At 37.3% G+C, this 22522-nt stretch overlaps 1 protein-coding gene across 6 annotated transcripts in view; it reads right to left on the reverse strand.

Annotated features, from left to right (window-relative positions):
* Nucleotides 1-22522, reverse strand: part of FBXW7 (F-box and WD repeat domain containing 7) — a 224941-nt gene that overhangs the window by 117431 nt on the left and 84988 nt on the right. For 2 of the 6 annotated variants that reach the window (XM_058436824.1, XM_058436823.1), the window contains exon 1: nt 20373-20503. The exons of the other annotated variants lie outside the window; for them this stretch is intronic. In XM_058436824.1, the coding sequence (XP_058292807.1) occupies nt 20373-20477 (105 nt within the window). In that variant the 5' untranslated portion in view covers nt 20478-20503. Of the gene's footprint in view, nt 1-20372; nt 20504-22522 lie in introns of those variants that run through there. 6 annotated transcript variants of the gene reach the window in all.

The following is a 22522-nucleotide window of genomic DNA, read 5'->3' on the forward strand; positions in this document are numbered from 1 at the left end:
AGTACAAAGGACCCTGGGAGCTAAGCATAGGCTAAAACGAACTTTTGCCCTGAGAGTTTTTCGAAACTTGGAAACCTTGGGTTTCTAACTTATGTACTGGCACAGGTGCTGAAGGCAAGAAAATAAGCCAAAAGGCCACATATGATAGTTCTCTAACAGGAAATCCCCACATAAAGCTGGGAGCTCTATAAGGTGAATACCTATAATTGTTCAGGGTGAACAGAAAATAAACCCACCACACAAAAATGGACAGTCAGGGATTTTTCTGTCTCAGTTTTAGCTCCAGGTAAAGAAGCAGGATCTCTGCCCCTGCCTACACCCCAAGAATTTATAACCATAAGCAGGCCCTGACACAGGACTCTGTGTCGCTCTGAAATCCTCAAGCAGTGACCTTAATTAAAAGTGGTAACCAGGTGGTAATACTCCTGGGCAACTAGCTGAAGCAAACCTTAGTTTTCTCTGAAGTAATATAAACTCAACTCAAGGCTCAAAGAATTCCTACAGATAAAGCTCCAAGGAAGAATGCAGCTTGAGAGATGTATGACTAAATAAGCAAGACAGGTTAAGAGGTATGGAAAATAGAATCAAAGGTCTAGTATATATCTAGTTGGAGTTCCAAAAAGATATAAGCAGAAGAATGAGGAAGAGTAAATATTTCCAGAGATAATGGCTATGAACTTCTTTTTTTTTTTTTTTTGAGACAGTCTCGCTCTGTCACCCAGGCTGGAGTGCAGTGGCACAATCTCGGCTCACTGCAGCCTCCACCTCCCGGGTTCAAGCGATTCTTCTGCCTCAGCCTCTAGACTAGCTGGGACTACAGGCGCACGCCACCACGCCCAGCTGTGTACATGAGTTTTTGGGCGTGGGGAAGAAGTGAGGTGCTGGTACAAATTACCAAGACCCTTTAGTCCTGAAGCAGTCTAGACAAAACACTTTAATCAAATCTCATTTGATTTCTTTTACTTTGTTAGGGGGAAGTTGGGTGGTGGGGGGTGGCGGGGGAGAAGAGGGGAGAAGGCTCATGACCCTGATGATTGAAGGAAAAGCAATGTGTAGGAGGTCTGAGAAAAAGAGAGTTGTAGTTATCTTAACAAGGGTCTTTTTATATAAAAAGAGATAGTCATAATGGCGTCATGTCACTGTCACCTGTACCTTGTTTTCTCTTGACACAGCAAGATACTAAGTATGCTGGAAGCCATGCTGGAGGACAGCTTGGCTTAGTGGAAGGAGCATAAATTTTGGCTCAGACATATCTGAGTTTCAAACTTGGTAGTGAATCTTACTAACTATAAATCTTTGGGCAAGCAACCTTAATCCAAGCCTGTTTCCTATTTTGTAAACCAGGAATAATGATTTCAGAGTTCGGGATTAAATGAATATGCAGTCACTAATATATTGTTGGTATGTAGTAGGCATTCTGTAAATGTTTGCTGATTAAATGAATGCAGTGGAATCATGTTTACTAATGTGAATATATAACTGGCTTCATACCTACAAGAGTTTCTGCTATTATTTTAGTTCTGTATCTTGAGTAGCTAAATTGGTGTTGTAGAAAAAAGAAGGCATATTTTATGGCTTTGTTGTTGTGGTTGTTGTTGTTATTGAATGAGTACTCTAATTTTGCCTGTGCAAGAGCAATAACTTCAGAATGACAAAGAAATCCAGAAAACCAGAATGAAGGAAACCTTTTCAGAAACTTGAAGAAATATCCCTTCAACAAATCTGAAATTGGTGCTTTTGGAGAACAGTGACCATGGTTACTATCTTCCTAGTTCTCTGAATGGCTGAGTTTAGTGGTAAAATCCTGAAGCAGTCCTCATGGTAATAAGAAATTCAAGTTGTGGCCAACCCACGATGCTTTCTCTTAGTTTTAGGTTGAAGAGAAGATCTTTATAAGAAAATCATGATATTCCTTACCATTTTTAAAAAAAAGTTCTGTCTGTACTAAAAAAAGAAAGAAAAAAGAACAGTTTTAAGTGGGTTATAATGTTTCTTGGTGTTAGAATTAATGTTGAAGATATCTGTAGTTTTTTGGATTTTGTCAGTGGTGGTGGTAGGTTTGGCTTTTTCAGTCACAGTATTGACAGATAAGAACATTAGAGGGAAGCAGGGTAGAATGAAGTTCATTTTGACTGGTTTCTATTTTAGTTATGTAACTTTCAGAAATTTTCTTATCGATATATCTTGCAAAGGTCTAACTAGGATGGATACTCTTCTGATAATCTTTAAAATTAATATGTTTATAGCAACTACATTATATTTATTTTTGGATTCAGGGTATATACTTTTGGTCAGTATTGTATCCCCAGTGCCTGACATATATTTCTCTTTTCCAATTCAAATACACATTTTTGAAACCACACTGTGTGCAGTACAATCAAACAGTATCTCCTTCAATATATCCACTCAGCCTTCCTGCCAAGAATTTGAAGAGGAAAATGGAATGATTGTTTCTGAGAGTCTGTCAATAGTGACTGCCAGGCATATTCATCTAACTGTGGTAATTGTTTGCCTTAGAGAGCAAGAAAAGAAATCTAGACAGGAGTTTCTGAAATGGGAAGGAGATGAAATAAAAGCAGTGTGGATATACCTGAGTTTTAACTGCATTCTGTCAAAAGACAAAATTACAACAGTTTAGTTATAGATCTAACTGGCATTTATTTGCATTTCATGAATCAGGGCAGCCCCCATTCTGCAAGGTAAAATGAGAGGTCCTACTGAGCAACAGCACAACAGTGGGTTTTGTAAGATGGGAACAAGGAAACAGAACAGGAAAAAAAAGCTGATTGGTTAATATCAGGTTACTTCAGTTTACTTTTTCTACGGGTTTAAAGCACAGGGGATTCAGCTAGACTGGAATCTCCTGTTTTCAGGGAAAAAAATGGTCTGCTTTGGGATCTATCTGCTTCCTGGAAGTTTCTATTTGATTATGTGGCAGTTAACATGAATGACTACATTTTAGTTTTATCTGGTCCACTGGGACCTAGGGCAGGAGCACAGTCCAAAACAATGGTGTCCCATAATTTTTATTGAACAATACTTACCAAATGAAACCTCCCAGGAACCCAGATAAGACAGTATCAAGCAGTAGTAAATGAAAATAAAATGCCTAATTTAAAAAGTAAATAACAAGAGGACTTTTTTCTCTCCTTGCAGTTCATATTTAATAATTGCCATGCCAAAATTATGATTACTAAGATGGGAATCCTATCTTAAAAAACAGACTCACTAGTTTTATACAGTGGTGGGCTTATTCTGAAGCTCAAAACCCTCTTCTAAAATGATTGTGAGGCAGAGTGGAGTCCACAGATAAAAGGATTTGAATCAGTACTTGCTACTCTTCAGAGTCTCATCGTGATTGTGTAGAGGCTCCCTGTAAAGATGCTGAGTTATTTCGGAAATTTAGCAGATTCTGGTTTTCTCTGGTTCTGTAGTCATTGGCTGTTTAGGGTAGTGGTTTCAAATGTGCTTCCTTCTAGTATAGCTACTTATTTGGTCCTATCATATTCTTCAGTCACAATTCTCTCTACCTCCTAGAGAATGTTTCACCATGAACTATGTGCTGACTTGGAATACCAAGAGTTGTGAACTCCAGGAAAACTGTCACCTTGCCTGTTGAAGTGGAAAAAAATCAGTATTCTAGGCCTCTGTCCTAGCTTTCTAATGTGAGCATATCTGGTACTAGAGCAGGGAAGTCCCAACTAAGGAGAACAAAGAAAAGAAGACAAAAGCATTCTTCAACATGGAACAGACTCACAGTAGGGGAGTTACAGACAGAGATGTTTTTAACTTGCCTTCAATTAATATGCAATTTGAGGTACTTTTTATATAAAGTAGAATGCGCAGTGAGTTTTGAAAAACATATATATCCATGTACACAACACCTTAATCAAGATATAGAATATTTCAGCCAGGTGCGGTGGTTCACACCTGCAATCCCAGCACTTTGGGGGGCCAAGGCAGGTGGATCATTTGAGGTCAGGAGTTCAAGACCAGCCTGACCAACATGGTGAAACCCCATCTCTACTAAAAATACAAAAAAAAAATCAGCCGGGTGTGGCGGCACAAGCCTGTAGTTCCAGCTACTAAAGAGGCTGAGGCAGGAGAATCACTTGAACCTGGGAGGCACAGGTTGTAGTGAGACGAGATCGCGACACTGCACTCCAGCCTGGGAAACAGAGCGAGACTCTGTCTCAAAAAGAAAAAGATATAGAATATTTTCATCACTCCATAAAGTTCCCTCTTTTCTCATGTCCCATTCCCATTCCAGTCACTCCTTAGCACATTTAGATAACTACTGTTCCATCAGTGCAGATTAGTTTTGTGGATTTTTAAACATCATTTTTATATGATGTTTATATGACTCATGTTGCATTACTTTTGTGTCTTTTTCCTTAATTCAGCATACTGTTTTTGATATTCATGTTGTCGCATGTATCAGAAATCCATTCTTTTCTGTCCCTGTGTACTTTCTATTGTATGAATATATCTCAATTTATTTATCACTTCTCTTGATGAATGTTGGAGTTGTTTTCAGTTTTTAGTTATTCTGAATAAAGCTGCTATAAACATTCTTGTGCCAGCCTATTTGTGGACATTTCTCCTGGGTAAATAACTAGGAGTGCTTGCTCATAGGGTGAGTGTTTTTTCTAAGAAACTGTCGAATAGCTTTCCACAGGGTTGGTACCATTTTACACTTCCACCAGCCATGTACGAGAGTTTCAGCTGCTTCCTATTTTCACCAACATTCAGTGGTGACTGACTTCTTTTAATTTTAGCTATTCTTGTGGATGGAAAGTAGTATGGCATTGTGGTTTTAATCTGCATCTCCATGGTGGCTAATATTATTGAGGACTTCTTCATGTATTAACCCTTCTCATATCTTCTTTAGTCAACTGGTTTTTTTTCACTTTTTCACTCAACTAAAATTTGCATTTAAAATGAACAAATAAATAAATCAATGACTTCTGTGATTGTTTGCCCCTTCTCAGACAGATTTTAGCTTTCATATGCAAACACTGAAGTCATGGTGACTGTTGCGCTCTACCTGAAAAGAAGGAATCTATGTGCTCTCAGTCACAGGGTTTTTTCCAGTAGTCTTCAGTCTTGAACTTCAGCAAACAGAAATATCCATAACAATTTAAAATGGACACTTACATTTTCATATTTAAAAATCTATATGCACTATGCTTTCTAGTTTACAATCTGCAAGGAAAAAAAATTATTGACTATTTTCTAGGAAATGGAAAAATTATTCCATGCATCTTACATATATTTGTTGGTTAATGCTTTTAGAAATTATAGGAAGTAACACAATACAGTTGTCCCTCAAACAACATGAGTTTGAACAGCGCAGGTCCACTTGTACGTGGATTTTCTTTCAATAAATACAGTCAGCTCTCCACATCCACATATCAAAAGTATTTTCCACATTCATGGGATATAGAAACCCGAGTATACAGAGGACCAACTTTGCATATATGTTGGTTCTGCAGGACTAGTATACCTAGATTTTGGTGTATGTGAGGGTCCTGGAACCAATCCCCTGCAGATACTGAGGGATGCCTATACATGGACAGTAAGAGTGTCGTATGGACAGCTGAGTTTCACTTCCTGAATGTGGAAAAGAACCCATTATTTATTGTCTGTGTATATACATGAGTATATCCTTGCATTTTAAAGCTCAGTACTATAATGCAAACTTGCTATGTGGTACCAATTAACATCAAAAAGAGGGAATAAAGTAGAAGTAGTTTTTGCTTTCTTCATGAAATTGGAAAGTGAGACATGTGCAATAGCAAGCATGTTCACTTTTCTAGCCTTCTACTTCTTATAATGTATATAAAAAAGATAATATGTTCATCAAATCTGTCCTCCATGCCTTAGTTTACCCCCTGTCCTAATAATACTGCATTGCCTTCTTAGTCTCTATGTCCCCAACTTTCTCCTGAATGTTCTACCACTATTTACTGACTTTTTTATAAAGAGAAAAGAGAGGTTCTTGTATCAAGACCTATGCCATTCAATTTCCATAGTTCCTTGACAAGGATATATAGAAGGGACAGGGAAGGTGACTTCCTTACCAGCAGGGTAAGACAAAAATCGTTAAAGAGAAGAAAATATCATTTGCAAAGATACAGACATATGAGAGCATACAACATATTGAAATACAAATAGATCAATATTGTTGAGAAATATACAATTTCAGACAAACTGATGTGTATAGATAGAGGTTTGTATAATGTGCTTCAGAGTTTAGATTTTATCCTACAGAACAGTGGTTTTCAGAAGTTCTGTAGTCACTCAAGGGTTCCTAATTCTGTTCCCCCAACCTCCTTTCCCACACACACACATACACATACACACAAGCTCTTCCTTTACATGTTTAATATTCTGCCTTCATTTGAGCAATGGGTTCAGCATGCAAAAGATTTTGAAACTACTAATGAGATGTTGGTATTTCATGTTCTGGCAGCAGTATAGAAAGTAGATGAAAGAGGTGGGAGACAAAAGATAGGCAGATGACTAGGGATGCTATTCCAATAGTTCAAGCAAGAGACAGATGGCATCTGCTTAAATAGTACTAAACAAGTGGGAATTGATTGTAGACATCCTTAAGAGGCAAACTTAGCAGGACTTAGTGATATGTATAGTGACAAAACTGAGGAGACAAGGGAAAGGTCTTTTGCAACAAATGATGTTAACCAGAATGATGTCCAAATCCCTCCCCCACTCCCCTGCTTTTTTAACTTTCAGAAAAGTTCTACATACAGTACAGTATTAAGAACTTACGTTTCCCCTAGGGCATTGAAAATAAGTTTCCAGGCCAGGTGCGGTGGCTCATGCCTGTAATCCCAGCACTTTGGGAGGCCGAAGAAGGTGGATCGCCTGAGGCCAGGAGTTCGAGACCAGACTGGCCAACATGGTGAAACCCATCTACTAAAAATGCAAAAAATTAGCCAGGCGTGGTGGCAGGCACCTGTGAGCCCAGCTACTCAGGAGGCTGGGGCAGGAGAATCACTTGAGCCCGGGAGGTGGGGGTTGTAGTGAGCAGAAGATCGCACCACCACTGGAAACGGCACTCCAGCCTGGGTGACAGAGCGAGACTCCGTCAGAAAGAAAAGAGAAGGTGGGGAAGGGTGAGGCCTGGGGAGGGGACGGGAGGGGTTTCCAACATGATGCACCACCCCCTACCAAACACGTAAGTATGCATTTCTTATAAAAAGGACATTCTTCTTCATAATCACAATATAAACGTTAAAGTAAGGAAAATGGCATTGACAACAAAACCCATTTGAGTTTCGTATCTGAAATACTTCCTTGATCCTTTCTTTACTTTCATTCCTTTAACAACTTTGAAAGATTATAAGTCATTCATTTTGCATAACGGCCCTTAATTTTGGTTTGTCTAATTTTGGATTCACATTATGCATCACAGGCAGGAATATGACGGAAGTGATACCATGTTTCTCTCATTGCTTTTTATTATCAGGTAGGCATATTTCCAGTTCGTCCCATTATTGATCTTCACTTTCAACCTTTCTCAATCTTTCTACACTGGAGGAACACTTAAAATAATTTTCAGATCTCAGGAACACCTGCATGAAAATGGTTATATCTACAACTCACACTACATTAGCTTGATTAGTAAGTTGTAGATATAATAATTCAACGATACTTGTCAGTGCTCTTCTGAGTAGACGATTTTTTTTCTGCAGGTTTGTTTCACAGGCATACCTCATTTTACTGGACTGCGGTTTACTGCACTTCGCAAATAGTATATTTTTTTAAAAATTGGAAGTTTGTGGCAATCCTATGTTGAGCAAGTCTATCGGCACAATTTTTTCAAAAGCATGTGGTAACTTCATGTCTCTGTACCACACTTTGTTAATTCTTGCAGTATTTCAAACTTTTTCATTATTATTGTATCTATTATGATGATCAATGATCAGTGATCTTTCACGTTACTACTATAATTGTTTTGGGGTGCCACAAACCGCACCCATGGAAGACGGCAAACCTAATCAATAAATGTTGTGTATTCTGACTACTCCACCAACCAGCCATTCCCCCATCTTTCTCCCTCTCCTTAGGCCTCCCTACCCCTAAGACAAAACAATACAATATTAAAATTAGGCCAATTAATAATCCTAAAATGGCCTCTAAGCATTCAGGCAAAAAGGAAGAATCTCACTTTAAATCAAAAGCTAGAAATGCAAAAGAAAAGTTCTTGAAGGAAATTAAAAGTGCTACTCCAGTGAAGACATAAATGATAAGAAAGTGAAATAGTCTTATTGTTGATATGGAAAAAGTTTGAGTGGTCTGAATAAAAGATCAAATCAACCATAACATTTCCTTAGGCCAAAGCTTTATCCAGAGCAAGGCCCTAACTCACTTCAATTCTATGAAGGCTGAGAGAGGTGAGGAAGCTTCAGAAGAAAAGCTGGAAGCTAGCAGAGGTTGGTTCGCGGGCTTAAAAAAAGAAGCTGTCTTGATAACATATAAGTACAAGGTAAAGCAGCAAATGCTGATGAAGAAGCTGCAGCAAGTTACCTAGAAGGTCTAGCTAACTAAGATCACTGATGAAGGTGGCTACACTAAACAACAGATTTTCAATGTAGATGAAACAGCCCCCTGCTGGAAGATGCCATCCATGACTCTTCTAGCTGGACAGGGGAAGTCAATACCTGGCTTCCAAACTAAAGGACAGGCTGACTCTCTTGTTAGGGGCAGATGCTGCTGTTGACTTTAGGTAGAACAGTGCTCACTTACCATTCCAAAAACTGTAGAACTCTTAAGAATTAGGCTAAATATACTTTCCCTGTGCTCTACAAATGGAATAACAGAGCCTAGATAGCAGCACATCCATTTACTGCAAGACTTTACTAGACATTTTAAGACCACTGTTGAGACCTACTGCTCAGAATGAAAGATTCCTTTCAAATATTACTCATTGCTCAATGACAATGAACCTGGTCACCCAAGAGCTCTGATGGAGATGTACATGGAGATTCATGTGGTTTTCATGCCTGCGAATACAACACCCGTTCTGCAGCCCATTAATCAAGGGTCATTTCTACTTTCCAGTCTTGTTTTAGAAATACATTAGCTGTTTTATATATATACACAGTGAATCCTCTGATGGATCTGGGCAAAGTAAATTGAAAACCTTTTGAGAAGGATACTGCACTCCAGATACCATTAAGAATATTTGTGTTTCACAGAAGGAGGTCAAAATATCAACATCAACAGGAGTTTGGAAGAAGTTGATTCCAACCCTCGTGGATGACTTTGAGGGGTTCAAGACTTCAGTGGAGGGCTACTCAGGAGGCTGAGGCAGGAGAATCACTTGAACCCAGCAGGCGCAAGTTGCAGTGAGCTGAGATTGCGCCACTGCACTCCAGCCTGGGAGACAGAGCCAGACCCCATCTCAAAAACAAACAAACAAAATTCAGTCAAGGAAGTCACTGCAGGTATCCTAGAAATAGCAAGAGAACGAGAATTAGAACTGGAGTTTGACAATGTGACTAAACTGTTGCAATCTCATAACAAAACTTGAATGGATAAGGTGTTTCTTCTGAATGAGCAAAGAAAGTAGTTTCCTGAGACAAAGTCAAACAATTTAGAATACTGCATACACTTAATTGATAAACCAGCAGCAGGATTTGAAAGGATTGCCTCCAGTTTTGAAAGAAGTTCTACTGTGCATAAAATGCTATCAAACAGCATCACATGCTACAGAGAAATCGTTCATGACAGGAAGAGTCAATCAATGCAGCAAACTTCACTGTTATTTTAAGAAACTGACACAGCCATTCCAACCCTCAGCAACCATCACTCTATCAGTCAGCAGCCATCAACACTGAGGCAAGACTCTACACCCGTAAAATGATCGTGACTCCCTGAAGGCTCAGGTGATTGTTAGCATTTTTAGCAATAAAGTATTTTTTAGCCGGGCGCAGTGGCTCACTCTTGTAATCCCAGCACTTTGGGAGGCAGAGGTGGGCAGACCACTTGAGGTCAGGAGTTCAAGACCAGCCTGGCCAACATGGTGAAACCCAGTGTCTACTAAAAATACAAAATTAGCCACGTGTGGTGGTGGGCGCCTGTAATCCCAGCTACTTGGAAGGCAGAGGCAAGAGAATCGCTTGAACCCGAGAGGTGGAGGTTACAGCGAGCCATTATCGTACCACTGCACTCCAGCCTGGGCAACAGAGCAAGACTGTCTCAATAAATAAATAAATAACAAAGTATTTTTTAGTTAAGGTATGTACGCTTTTTAGACAGAATGCTATTGTATACTTAATAGGCTACAATGCCATGTAAATATAACTTTATATGCACTGGGAAAACAAAAAATTCTTGTGACTAACTTTATTATGGTATTTGCTTAATTGTAGTGGTCTAGAACCAAGTCCATGGTATCTTCAAAGTATTAATTCTAACAAAAAGTGGCCAGGCACGGTGGCTCATGCCTGTAATCCCAGCACTTTGGGAGGCCAAGCCAGGTGGATCACTTGAGGTCAGGAGTTCGAGACCAACTTGGCCAACATGGTGAAACGCTGTCTCTATTAAAAACACAAAAATTAGCCGGGAGTGGCACACACCTGTAATCTTAACTACTCAGGAGGCTGAGGAACGAGAATCAGTTGAACCCCAGAGGCAAAAGTTGCAGTGAGCCGAGATCACACCACTGCACTCGAGCCTGGGTGACAGAGTGAGACTCTGTCAATTTTAAAACATAAAGCTATACAAGTAAAGTAAGGGACAAATGGTACTGGTAAACCTACTCCATCACCCAGTACTCCCCTACCCACATGGGAGATGTGGGTGGACTTATTTAACAGCACAGAAAAAATATACAAACATGCACATCCATTGCTACTTCATGTCAATATACATTGCTACTTCATGTCAATATAGTAGCAGCAATGACAAAACAATGGGACAACTACAGACAACAGTCTACTTTCCTATTAAGACATGTTCTTGTAGTGTACATTAGTTCATTCATTCATCATTTGGGCGATGAGGTCAGTATAATGTGAATGTCACTTTAGTCCAAAATTTTCCCCAGCATAGTAATGTTTTAAAGCCAGCAGGGACAAGCTTTTTCACAAAGACAGAGCTTAAGCAATACATGATGACCTTAAGAAAAAAACTAGAAATCCAGAAGAGGGTAACCAGAGGCTAGTTAATGGCTTTAAACTGCGAGGCATTCCACAATGTTAAAACCATCTGGTCAAGCTGTGAGTACAGATAGAAAAGCCATGAAAATATTTTTCCCATGTTAATTTTTTTTTAAGGGGTGAGAGGCAACTGATAAAAACTACATCCTGGATCAGATTTACTAGTTTTCACAATTTCATCATAAGTGGAAATGAATGTTCTCGAGGACCTACATTTCAAAGGAGAAAGCATAAATCCTAGAACTTAGAACTGGGGTAAATATTTAGCTACGTAATATTTTTATTAAAACGGGTACTGGTTTCGTTACCACAGAGATTACAAGGTTATACAGGAACAAGCCACTCAGAAACTGATTTTCAGGGCCTGATTTTGCAGAGCTTCAGGTTTTGTTCAGAGACAACTATACTGTTGTATAACAAAAGTAACTGCCTGTATTATGGTATTTAAAGAGGTCCACGGTGGCTCACGCCTGTAATCCCAGCACTTCGGGAGGCTGAGGCGGGTGGATCACGAGGTCAGGAGATTGAGACATCCTGGCTAACCCAGTGAAACCCCGTCTCTACTAAAAAATACAAAAAAATTAGCCAGGCATGGTGGCAAGCACCTGTAGTCCCAGCTACTAAGGAGGCTGAGGCAGGAGAATGGTGTGAACCCGGGAGGCGGAGCTTGCAGTGAGCCAAGATTGTGCCACTGCACTCCAGCCTGGGTGACAGAGCGAGACTCCATCTCAAAAAAAAAAAAAGAAAAAAGTCCAATGTCCCCTCCTGCTTCATACAGACCTGGCTTTACTTCTTCCGTATGTGCTGTTATGGGGTAAAACAAATCTGCACTAAAAGATTAAATTTTATTGCTACTAAACACTTAAAAGTTATTTTCAGTCAATCCAACATATTGCCCATTTTTGTTTTAAGAAATATTAATAAAAAGGATTGGAGTGAGATATTCAAAATGAGTCAAAATTAGGCAATAACAAATACAGACTGTAATAACATAGGTAGAATATGTGGCCTCTTATGCCAAACTAAATTTAAATTCTGGTATATACTATGTCTTCTAAAAAATATTTTTTTCAGTTTCTTAATTTTATAATAACGCCACAAGGAAGATGACAACCATTAGAATGACAAATTCTTCCTTTAGAAATAATCTCTTTAGCTCACAGCACAGCACCTTTGAAATTATTTTCTTTACGAAAATCTCAAAGTATTAAGGAGAAAGTAGGATGTACCGTCCCTGGTTAGAGAGAATACATTTCTTTACTAAGCAGAACAATAACAAAAATTGACTTCAGCATTCAAATTTCTATTGACAACATGTGTTTAAGATGATTCTATCACTTAGGAATGTCAAACTCTAACCAAAATTTAATTTTGGTAACACAAATTATTAAAAACTTAAAGTATTTAAATTTACCTGAAATTCTGTTTTACATCAAGGTATTTTTAAAACTTCTTATGGTTTTCTGAAACAGATACATCCTGAAATGTCAAATCACTAAAGTTATAAATACTAGTAGAGCACTCTTCAAAAGCGGGAAGGGATATAGGAGCTAACAAAAAGGGGAGAAAATGGTACCTTGCACAGAACAAGTACATCCATCTAGTAAAGAGATGCAATCTAAGCATTCCCCATCCCACCCCCTGCTCCAAATCATGTCCTATATGCTTTATATAGAATGTCATTTGGACCCTGACTGTTCATACCACTTTCTATTCTCTCTATCAATTCAGGTTCAATACTGTAACATTCTGAACACTGTTTCTCTTTCTTCATTGCTTAAGTTTATATGGTTTTTTGTTTGTTTTTTCAAAAACCTTCACTATGCGTCACGTCTCTTCCATGTAGAAATTTTAAGATGGAAGCGGCAATATATCTTTCTTATTGAAATAAAAACACTGATCAAGAACGATTTCCATTGTGATAAACAGATAATACATATCAAAATTACACAGACCTACCTACATAGAATGTATATTCAGCAACTCGAACTTATATTGCTAAATGTGTTCCTCTCCTTATTGAGATGACTGAAGTTTTGAGAGAGCTGTGTACCTATCAACTTGTGATATCTCAATCTCAAAGGTTTTGTTTCTTTACTCCTCCCTTCTTTGTCGCCTGTCTCTGAGGGGAAAAAATGTAATCTCCATCATTTCTAAGACTATTAATACCATCAGTAGCTTTGATTTTGTCTATCCTAAGCCTTTCAGAAATTTGCTCCATTAGTCACACCCCTCCTGCTTAAAGGTTCAATTTCTTTAATCTTACCTTGTCTCTTTCTGTTAACATTCACCAGTATATGACACTGATTCTTTAATGTCAATATAAAACCAATGTAAATGAGTGAAGTCTCATAAATAGGAAGAGTTGCCCCAATCCAACTATTCAGATTTTTAAAATAATAAAATTCAGTTTTCTTTTTAATTCACTCTTAATAAAGCTCGAATAATAAAATGGAAGTAAAGGAGGAAGCAACAATCAGTATCACAAAATATGCAAAGAGCCAAGACTACATGGCAATTATTTCCAGTCTTTATTTTTGAATAACCAATGACTTGCTGGTTATGCCAAATTATATCTAAAAGTTAACTCAGGTCTGATTCTAAAAAATAAATTTTAAAAAGCTCTCTTTGGAGGATAAACTGCTATGACTTTCAACAACTAGTCAATTCCAAACTTTAGGAATTAATTTCCTATATAGAAGCAGAATATGTTACAAAACTTTGCTCCTATGCTCACTTTTCTTTTAAAAATTAAACCTGTTTCTTAAACATTATCTTTAAAAGGTTAATACAATTTTTATTCACTCTTAATCACACATTTTAGGGTAAAGAATAACATTTCACCATCCCTCCCAGAAAAAAGTAACCTCAATTGGAATTTTGATATTTTTCCTGTAAGTTTTGTGATCTTACACAAAATTCAAGACATTTCCAATCTTACCTCTAGGCACTAAAAGATATTGCTTATAATATATTAATCGTAACTATCTCGTAACTTCCCCTACTTCTCAAAGCAATGTTGTTGCTCTGAGGTTTCCAACTTCCCATTTCCCACTCTACACAGCTTCCTCAGGGTATTATATCCTTTCTCATAGCATCAACTACAATCTACAGTGGTGGTTCTCAAACTTCAGTAGAATTACAGATCACTCTGGAAGCAGGGGTTCTTGTTAAAATGTAAATTCCTAGGCTGGTAGCAAAAACAAAATCTATGGCTCCTTCTAAATTCACCTCTTCCAAGATGACTTCCCAAGTAACTCTTCACTACTACTGCCAAACATTATTAGTTTAAAAGCTTTCTGTTCCAACAGGTTCTATTCCATATCTATGTTCTGAAATATCTTGTAACCATTTTGTTGTCTGTCTCTCTCATTAGGACTGTAAACTCCAAGGAAGCAATTTTTGATTTCTCTGTTTTAGTATTTCCAGTAGTTTACACAAGAGGTTAGCTATTAGCAGGCGATCATTAAATGCCAGTACACATGTACTGACCAGATTAAAGGATAGGTAACAAATAGTTGAATAAAAATCAGCAACAATGACTCATTATATACTTTGCTCTACACTTTGACAGTCTGAATTAGGAAGGCTTATACAACAGTTTTGTTTCCCAAGTTATGAACACTTAAAAGTTTCAGACAGACCAACAAGGACAATATCAGAGATAAGAACATGGGCCTTTAAGATAGACATTACTGAGGTAAAAACCTAGATCCACCACTTAATATGATCTCAGGAAAGCTTATAATAGTTTCAGTGCCTCCTCAATGCTAAAACAAAGCTCATATCTAATTAATACATTCTAGGTGAAGATTGAAAGAAGTAACATATTAAAGCACCCAAGGCCAGGCACGGTGGCTCATGCCTGTAATCCCACCACTTTGGGAGGCCAAGGCAGGCGAATAACCCGAGGTTGGGAGTTCAAGACCAGCCTGACCAACATGGAGAAACCCTGTCTCTACTAAAAATACAAAATCAGCCGGGCATGGTGGTGCATGCCTATAATCCCAGCTCCTAGGGAGGCAGAGGCAGGAGTATCATTTGAACCCCGGAGGCGGAGGTTGTAGTGAGCCAAGGTCACACCATCGCACTCCAGCCTGGGCAACAAGAGTGAAACCCCTTCTCAAAAAAACAAAACAAAACAAAAAACATATTAAAGCACCCAAAACCTCATGTATGGCAGATAACCAGAATATAGTAGCTGTTACTTTAATTAAGCTATTTCTTTAAAATTAAACCATTAAAGTATATGAAAGTGGGAGAAACATTTTCCTTTCAAAAAAAAATACAATAATATTTTAAAATAAATACACAAATTACTAACTTTAATCTACAGAGTTTTATGGATTAGTTAAATTACAATTAAAAATCAAAACCACACAGCCTAAAACAGGGCTTTGTGCTTAACGTGGCTACCCAACTTACTCCTGCATATAGTTGGAGGTCTTTTAAGAACCCAATTCTTTTTAAAAACTTGGAAAATTGTTATTTTTTTCTCTTCTTTGAAAGATACTTTCCACTGCAGATTAAAATCCAATCAAAAATTTGCTGGGTGGGTGGGTAAAGGCATATATGCTCCATTTGCATAAACACACTCAATAATTAATACAAGAGTTAAGAATATTAGTATAAAGGGGTCCTTATATTAGCTTAAAGGATTTACAATCTTCTAAAAAATTTCAATGTTTTTCAGAGAAAGTTTGTAACTATTCCCTGTTTTATTACTTTGTCCTATTTCAAAGGTTGAGTCTAAGATATAGTAGCAAATTTGAAAACACAGACATGTAAAGATGAAATATTTCAAATTATCCATAATATCATCATCCAGAGATAATCACTTTATAAATTTGCTCTATTTCCTTCCAGTCTCCTTCTCCACAAAGTGTTACAAATATGTGCTTTAAAAATTGGTGCCATGTTAGGTTACACTACATGAAAATGCTGATATTCTACTACTCTTGACCTACAAAACTGGTAATTTCATATGATTTAACCTAAGACCATATGCACTATATGTATATATATGTATGACCATAATTTTATATTCTTCTTTTGAGACTTTACATTAAATCATGAGCACTTTCCTATGTCTTACAAAATCTTCCCCATATAACATTTTATGGCTGGATGGAAGTCCAAACAAATGGATATAAAAAACAAACCATTTATCTGATCTTTGAAACTGAGTTGTTTCCAGTTTTTCACCATTATAGATGATAATGATATGAACATCCTTGTGCCTAAGTCTTCCTGCGAATCTGATTATCTCCTTAGCATAATTCCTAGAAGTAGGTTTTCTGAGTCAAAGTTCATGAATACTTTTAATCCTAAACAAGTTCCTAAAATGAGTACCACAAAAGAACCAATTTACATTTCACCATAAGTCAGAAGGATAATTTTACAAACCATCTATGGTTTGTAAACAAATTCTTCAAGGAAAAGCTGCAAGGCATAGAAACAAGGTAAAACAGGAAAACATTCTCAATATCATTGGTTGTAACAATTTGGTATAACCAAGAATCATGTGAGAGGCTTATTTAAAAACAAAGATTTCTGGATCCCATTCCAGTGATTCTTTCAATGGGGCCCAGTAAACTGGTACTTTTAACCACCATCCAAAGCGATAGATACAAGTGATCCCTGAACCATACTTTCTTTGTTTGAGACAGGGTCTCACTTGCTGCCCAGGCTGGGATGCAGTGGCACAATAACAGCTCAGCTCACTGCAGTCTCAACCTCCCAGGCTCAGATGATCCTCCTACATGGCTGTGACTACAGGCGCATGCTACCACACCTGGCTAATTTTCTTGTATTTTTTTTTTGTAGAGATGAGGTTTTGCCACGTGTCCCAGGCTGGTCTCAAACTTCTCGACTCAAGCGATCCATCTGCCTCTACCTCCCAAAGTGCTGGGATTACCAACGTGAGCCACCGTGCCTAGCCCTGAACCACACTTTGGAAAACATTACTCCAAACAGTACAAAAACACTTTATATGAATAATTTTTCCTACGAATTATTGCTGAGTAAGAGGTGAACAAATCACTGCTTATTCAAGACCAAAAAAATTAGGTAATCATTTACATTATATCTTCAGATGAAATTTGGCTTCATCTCTACACTCACAGCTTAATTGAAAGTACAAAAAAAAACTGAGTATCTCTTATCTGAAATGCTTTGAACCAGAAATGTTTCCGATTTGGGATTTTTAAAAAATATTTGCATTATACTTATCAGAAATTTCAAAATACAAAGTGCTTCGATGAGCACTTCCTTCGAGCGTCAGGCTGATGCCTAAAGTTTTGACATTGGGTCTGCTACTTCCCAGTTGTATGATTTTTAGGAAAGTTGTAGAACCTCTCTGAGCCTCAATTTTCTCATCTTTAAAAATAATCAGGCCGGGCACAGTGGCTCACGCCTGTAATCCCAACACCTTGAGAGGCCAAGGGGGGCAGATCACTTGAGGCCAGGAGTTAGAGATCAGCCTGGGCAACATGGCAGAACCCCATCTCTATTAAACGTACAAAAAAATTAGCTGGGTGTGGTGGCAGCTGCCTGTAATCCCAGCTACTTGGGAGGCTGAGGCAGGATAATCACTTGAACCTAAGAGGCAGAGGTTGCAGTGAGCCAAGATTGCGCCACTGTACTCCAACCTGGGTGACACAGCAAGACTCTGTCTTTAAAAAAAAAAAAAAAAAAGTGCTTAGTACAGCACTTGGTCCAAAGTAAGAGTTCAATCAACCAACCTACAAACCATTTTGCCTAGGCAACAAAGATGACTGCACAGCACTTATCTAACAGGCCATATAGGAAGAAAGCACCAATAACATAATGGCCACCCTTCTTAAAAGGTGTTTACTAAAAAATATGCTAGGTACTGAATAAACTCCCTAATGACATTATCTTTGTTAGAAAGCCTAGAAAAAATAGGCAGCACCAGATTTTAACCCCAGGTCTATTCTATTAACCACTAGGATAATTTCCAGAATTACTATCCTACTTAGGAATTACTGGATATCAAAGAGATAAAACAGTACTCTTAGCAAAAACATGTTACCCACCCACCCCCCAAAAAAAAGATATAAAAAGTGAAAGGAGACGTTTTAACATCACCTACAACTTGATTCTTTAAGAAACTTCATCCTTCTTCCTAACTTCTATAGCTTCAAGGTCAAGTATTCTAATACTTCCCACTGGTAAGGGTAAATTGAAATCTTTTTAATGGACATTTTAAGAGCATGCTTAAGGGACTTTAAAATGTTCATACATAATTTGATCAAGGTTATCAAATAGATTAATGGCAGTGCCAAATTAAATCCAACTATTTTAATGCTCGATCCAGGGCTCTTTAGAAAAGGCAGCTCCACTGAGGCTAGAACTTCACTCTGCCCATTTATTTTACACAAAATACTGTCTAATCACAGACCAATCATAGCTATCTTTCTAACTTTTATAAAAAGTAGTCAACACTCTGGTGTTTACTTCCTCGTTTCCTATTTGCTGAACCCATCACGAAAAGAAGTTGTCATGTACGGCACTCCAGTAAAATATATCCGTGATTAATTTGCTGGTGGCCCATCATTAAACATTTTCAATATATATGAAATTCAGACACACCCTTGACCAAATCCTAAATGATATTAACGTGCTTATGTTCATCAGTGTTCACAGAAGGGTTTTTTTCTTGGAAGTCAGGAGACTCTATAAACTTTTTACCTGTTGAATAATAAAAGATTACAAATACTAGTGTTTAAATTATTTTCAATCTTCCATAATTAATGTTTAAACTATCTGAATTAAAGGAAATTGTGCAGACTAGCACAGATAATATTTTCAACTTTCTAGAAACACTAAGGCTTCAAGCACTACAGGTGACTATTTGAGTACATCAAAAAGGAAAGTTCTCTTAACATGGTGGTTTGAATACCACATGTGATGACAATTTTATGCTCTGTTTCTACTACAGTAAATTGTTAATATTATTTAATTTTTGTAAATGTTTTTAGATGTGGTTGAGAGAAATGGTGTCTCTATCATGGCAAGAACATAAACAGGGAATGATAAAGAATTCAGTATTTTTATGTGGCAGGGTCTGTATAAAACACTACATGAGGTAGAGGTATTGGTGAGGAAGGGAGTGGAAGAGAGTTTCTTTTCTGATCTAACACCATCAGCAAAACTTTTAAGTAATCAAAGTCTTTGACAGCATCTGAGTTTCTATGACAGTAGTTCTATTTTACAGTTAGCAATATTCCTACACTTCTATATTTGAACCAATTATTTAAAAGGCATAGAAAAGGAAAACAAAAATTATTTTAAAATAATCACTTTGAAATTTATAATACTTGGTATTAGATTTTTAATTCGCTATATCCTTAAACACTACTTTAAAATAGCTTTATATATCCTCATCAGTATCCCTTAGAAGTAACACAACTCATATTTCCTAAACGGTGCCATATCCATGACACCACTAAGAAAGTAAAAGACCAAAAAAGGATGCAAAACAACTGTAGTACAACTCAAGAGATCAAGAACCTTACCATCATTCTAATTACAGCTAGAGTTTGAAGCTAATGAAATTTACGAATGTGAGGAATATTCCACTTCATTTAGATAACATAGCATAGTTATCAATAACTCTCATATTTTAGAGATTTGCTCTCATGGTCAATACCAGAATATGTGGATGCTGAGCTAGGAATATGGAGCAGAAAGACTATGAATTGATGAATGAAATAATATATAATCTCTAAAATTTCATGAGGGCATACAACTTAACCATAAATTACTGAGGCTACTCACAAAACTTGAAACAAAGAAAACAAGAAAGAAAAACTAATCTTTAAAATAAGTGCTGCTGCTTTAAGTGGCCGGCAGTCTCACATAAACTCCAGGCTGAAATCACAACATCCATTAGAGTGCTCCACAGCTCAGAGCAAGCAAGCAAGTGGTTGTCAGTGCAGCTAGCAAATCACCTGATTCTATTACAAAATCAATTACTGCAGTGCATTTCCATTGCTACACAATCTGATGATGACAAAATGATATTGGATATCTACTGCAAGGTCAAGAAAACTGCTAAGAACATCTTTAATTGGTCTTTTATTTTTAATCATTTGGTCTTAGTCATAATGCATCCATTTGCATTGCATATTTTTATTTGAAATAAATCTATGTAGTTACCTTTAGTTGCCTGGGACATTCGATGGATAACCTCTGCAACTGGTCTGATGTATGGCTACAACAGAACAAATCGGAGGAGCAGGTCGAACGGCTCAACCTCTTCATTAAGGAAGAAATAATGCTGCAGCCACAGCCACACATTGACTTGCTCATTAGATGAGAATTTGACTTAAAAAATCAGAACTGGTGATGTCACATATATACTCAAAATTGTCAAACTGCCTCATTCTGCAGCTCTCTGGCTGAAAGAAACACTACTAAAAAAGAATAAAACAACAGCTTTGCTACAGAAGATGCCAGCCACAAACTCATCGCCAAGAAAAACTCGATATTAAAAACAGAAGTCTCCCAGCTACTCTTTAGAAAGAAGGTAAGGTGCTTTAATATTTTAAATTGTTTTATATTAAAGCCCAAGTACTTAACAAAGGAGCAAACTCAAGACACCCCAAAATTATACTAACCACTTTCTGTCTTCCATCAGTTTAGATCTGTTTGCCTACTCCTTCAGCTCAGCCTATCCAACCTGTTCCCTCTGTAAATGCACACAATTTCAACAACCAACAGGAATGAGCTCCACCCCTCCCCGTCTCCACACACACTGTTCAAGAACCGTTCAATATCTGGAAAAGAACTGCTGCTGCATTGCTTTGAGAAACAACAGGGAGCAAATTACTGGACAGATTCTTTAACTTACCAATCAGAACTGCTGACCTTTTATGACTCTACAATTCAAGAAGCCTGCCAAATACTCACAGTAAGAATAATCAACAAATTTTACTTCTATACTATAGATTAATTTACAGAATTGTTTTCAATCTTATTATTCAATCTACAATACAAAAATATAGGCCTAAGTATTTTTTTAAATAAACAAAATGTAGACAGTAGCTAATACAAATCTTTGAGGACTGATGAAAGAGGATAGGAGGGTAACTGAATAAGATATGCAAGTAAAAATTCCCTCTGGATACTTTATGTAGACTTGAGAAGGAATGAACAATCAAAATCTATAGCAAAAATACTGGTGCAGATAATGATGTAATAAACAAGCTGGATAATCCAAAGAGGCTCCTGCTATCATAAATGTTAGAAGAGTTTTAATGAGAAAAAAGGACATATGGCTATATAGGTAGGTACTGACAACAAGTAAAAAGCCATCAAAAACCTCATTGTTTTGATACTGAATTTTCTCCCACTTACTTATCGGCATTTCATTTAAAAGATTATTTTAAAAACCACAAACCACCCTGAAAACATAAGCAACAATATTAAGTATGTTATCTATACTATATCTTTTATACTTAAGCATTCTACCTTTGCCAATAATGCACAAAGATATTTGTTTATACCACGTAATTAATCCACATTCTTTATAGTCTTCCCAAATAATCATACTTCAAATTACTGTAACTTAAATGAACATTCATAGACCAATGATTACTAATGTAAGAGCACCCTTTTTGGGGAAGATAGCCTAAAACTAAATAATAAACACCTTGAATTAAAGTATGTATTTTAAAACTTTCCATTGTCTGTGACACTGAAAGGTTTCTTATTTGTGTATGTAACATGCTCAATTTCTTCCCTGGTTTAAAGCTAAAAAGATCCAGCACTGCCTCTGCCTTCACCTTGCACTGCCCTTTTGATATTCATGTTATACTTAAATCAATTTCCAGAATATCTAAAAACAGGCATGCACTTCACATTCAATTTTTTAAAAATTCTTTGGTAGATAAAGGCTATGGTAACAAACAAGAAAAATAATGCAGTAACCTTTTACTCGCCTGCTGGAGGTACTGTCTGCTGCATAGAATTTTAAATCCTCATCTGCAGATGCAATTGAGCTGGGTATTGCCAAGAACTCTGCTTTTCCTGTGCTGCTGCTACACAGCTATTCATCGAAAGAGCACATTATGTAGAAAATCTGAAGTACTATCAAATCTGAAGTTTAAGTTTCTTAAATGAACAAAAGAACTTCTAAAATCTAGCTATACCCCTGCTCTGTCACATTTTCAATGCATGTCAGCCACGTTAGGGAAAAATGTCCTAGTGCTGCTGATGTACTCCTAGCAAATGGGTAAGCTAGGGAAGCTAAGAGTAGTAATGAAAAAATTAATACCTCATGCTAATGTAAAAACAAGTACCAGGCA

This window comes from Hylobates moloch, unplaced genomic scaffold (genome assembly GCF_009828535.3).
Source record: "Hylobates moloch isolate HMO894 unplaced genomic scaffold, HMol_V3 SCAFFOLD_3, whole genome shotgun sequence".
In the NCBI taxonomy this organism is placed as follows: domain Eukaryota; kingdom Metazoa; phylum Chordata; class Mammalia; order Primates; family Hylobatidae; genus Hylobates; species Hylobates moloch.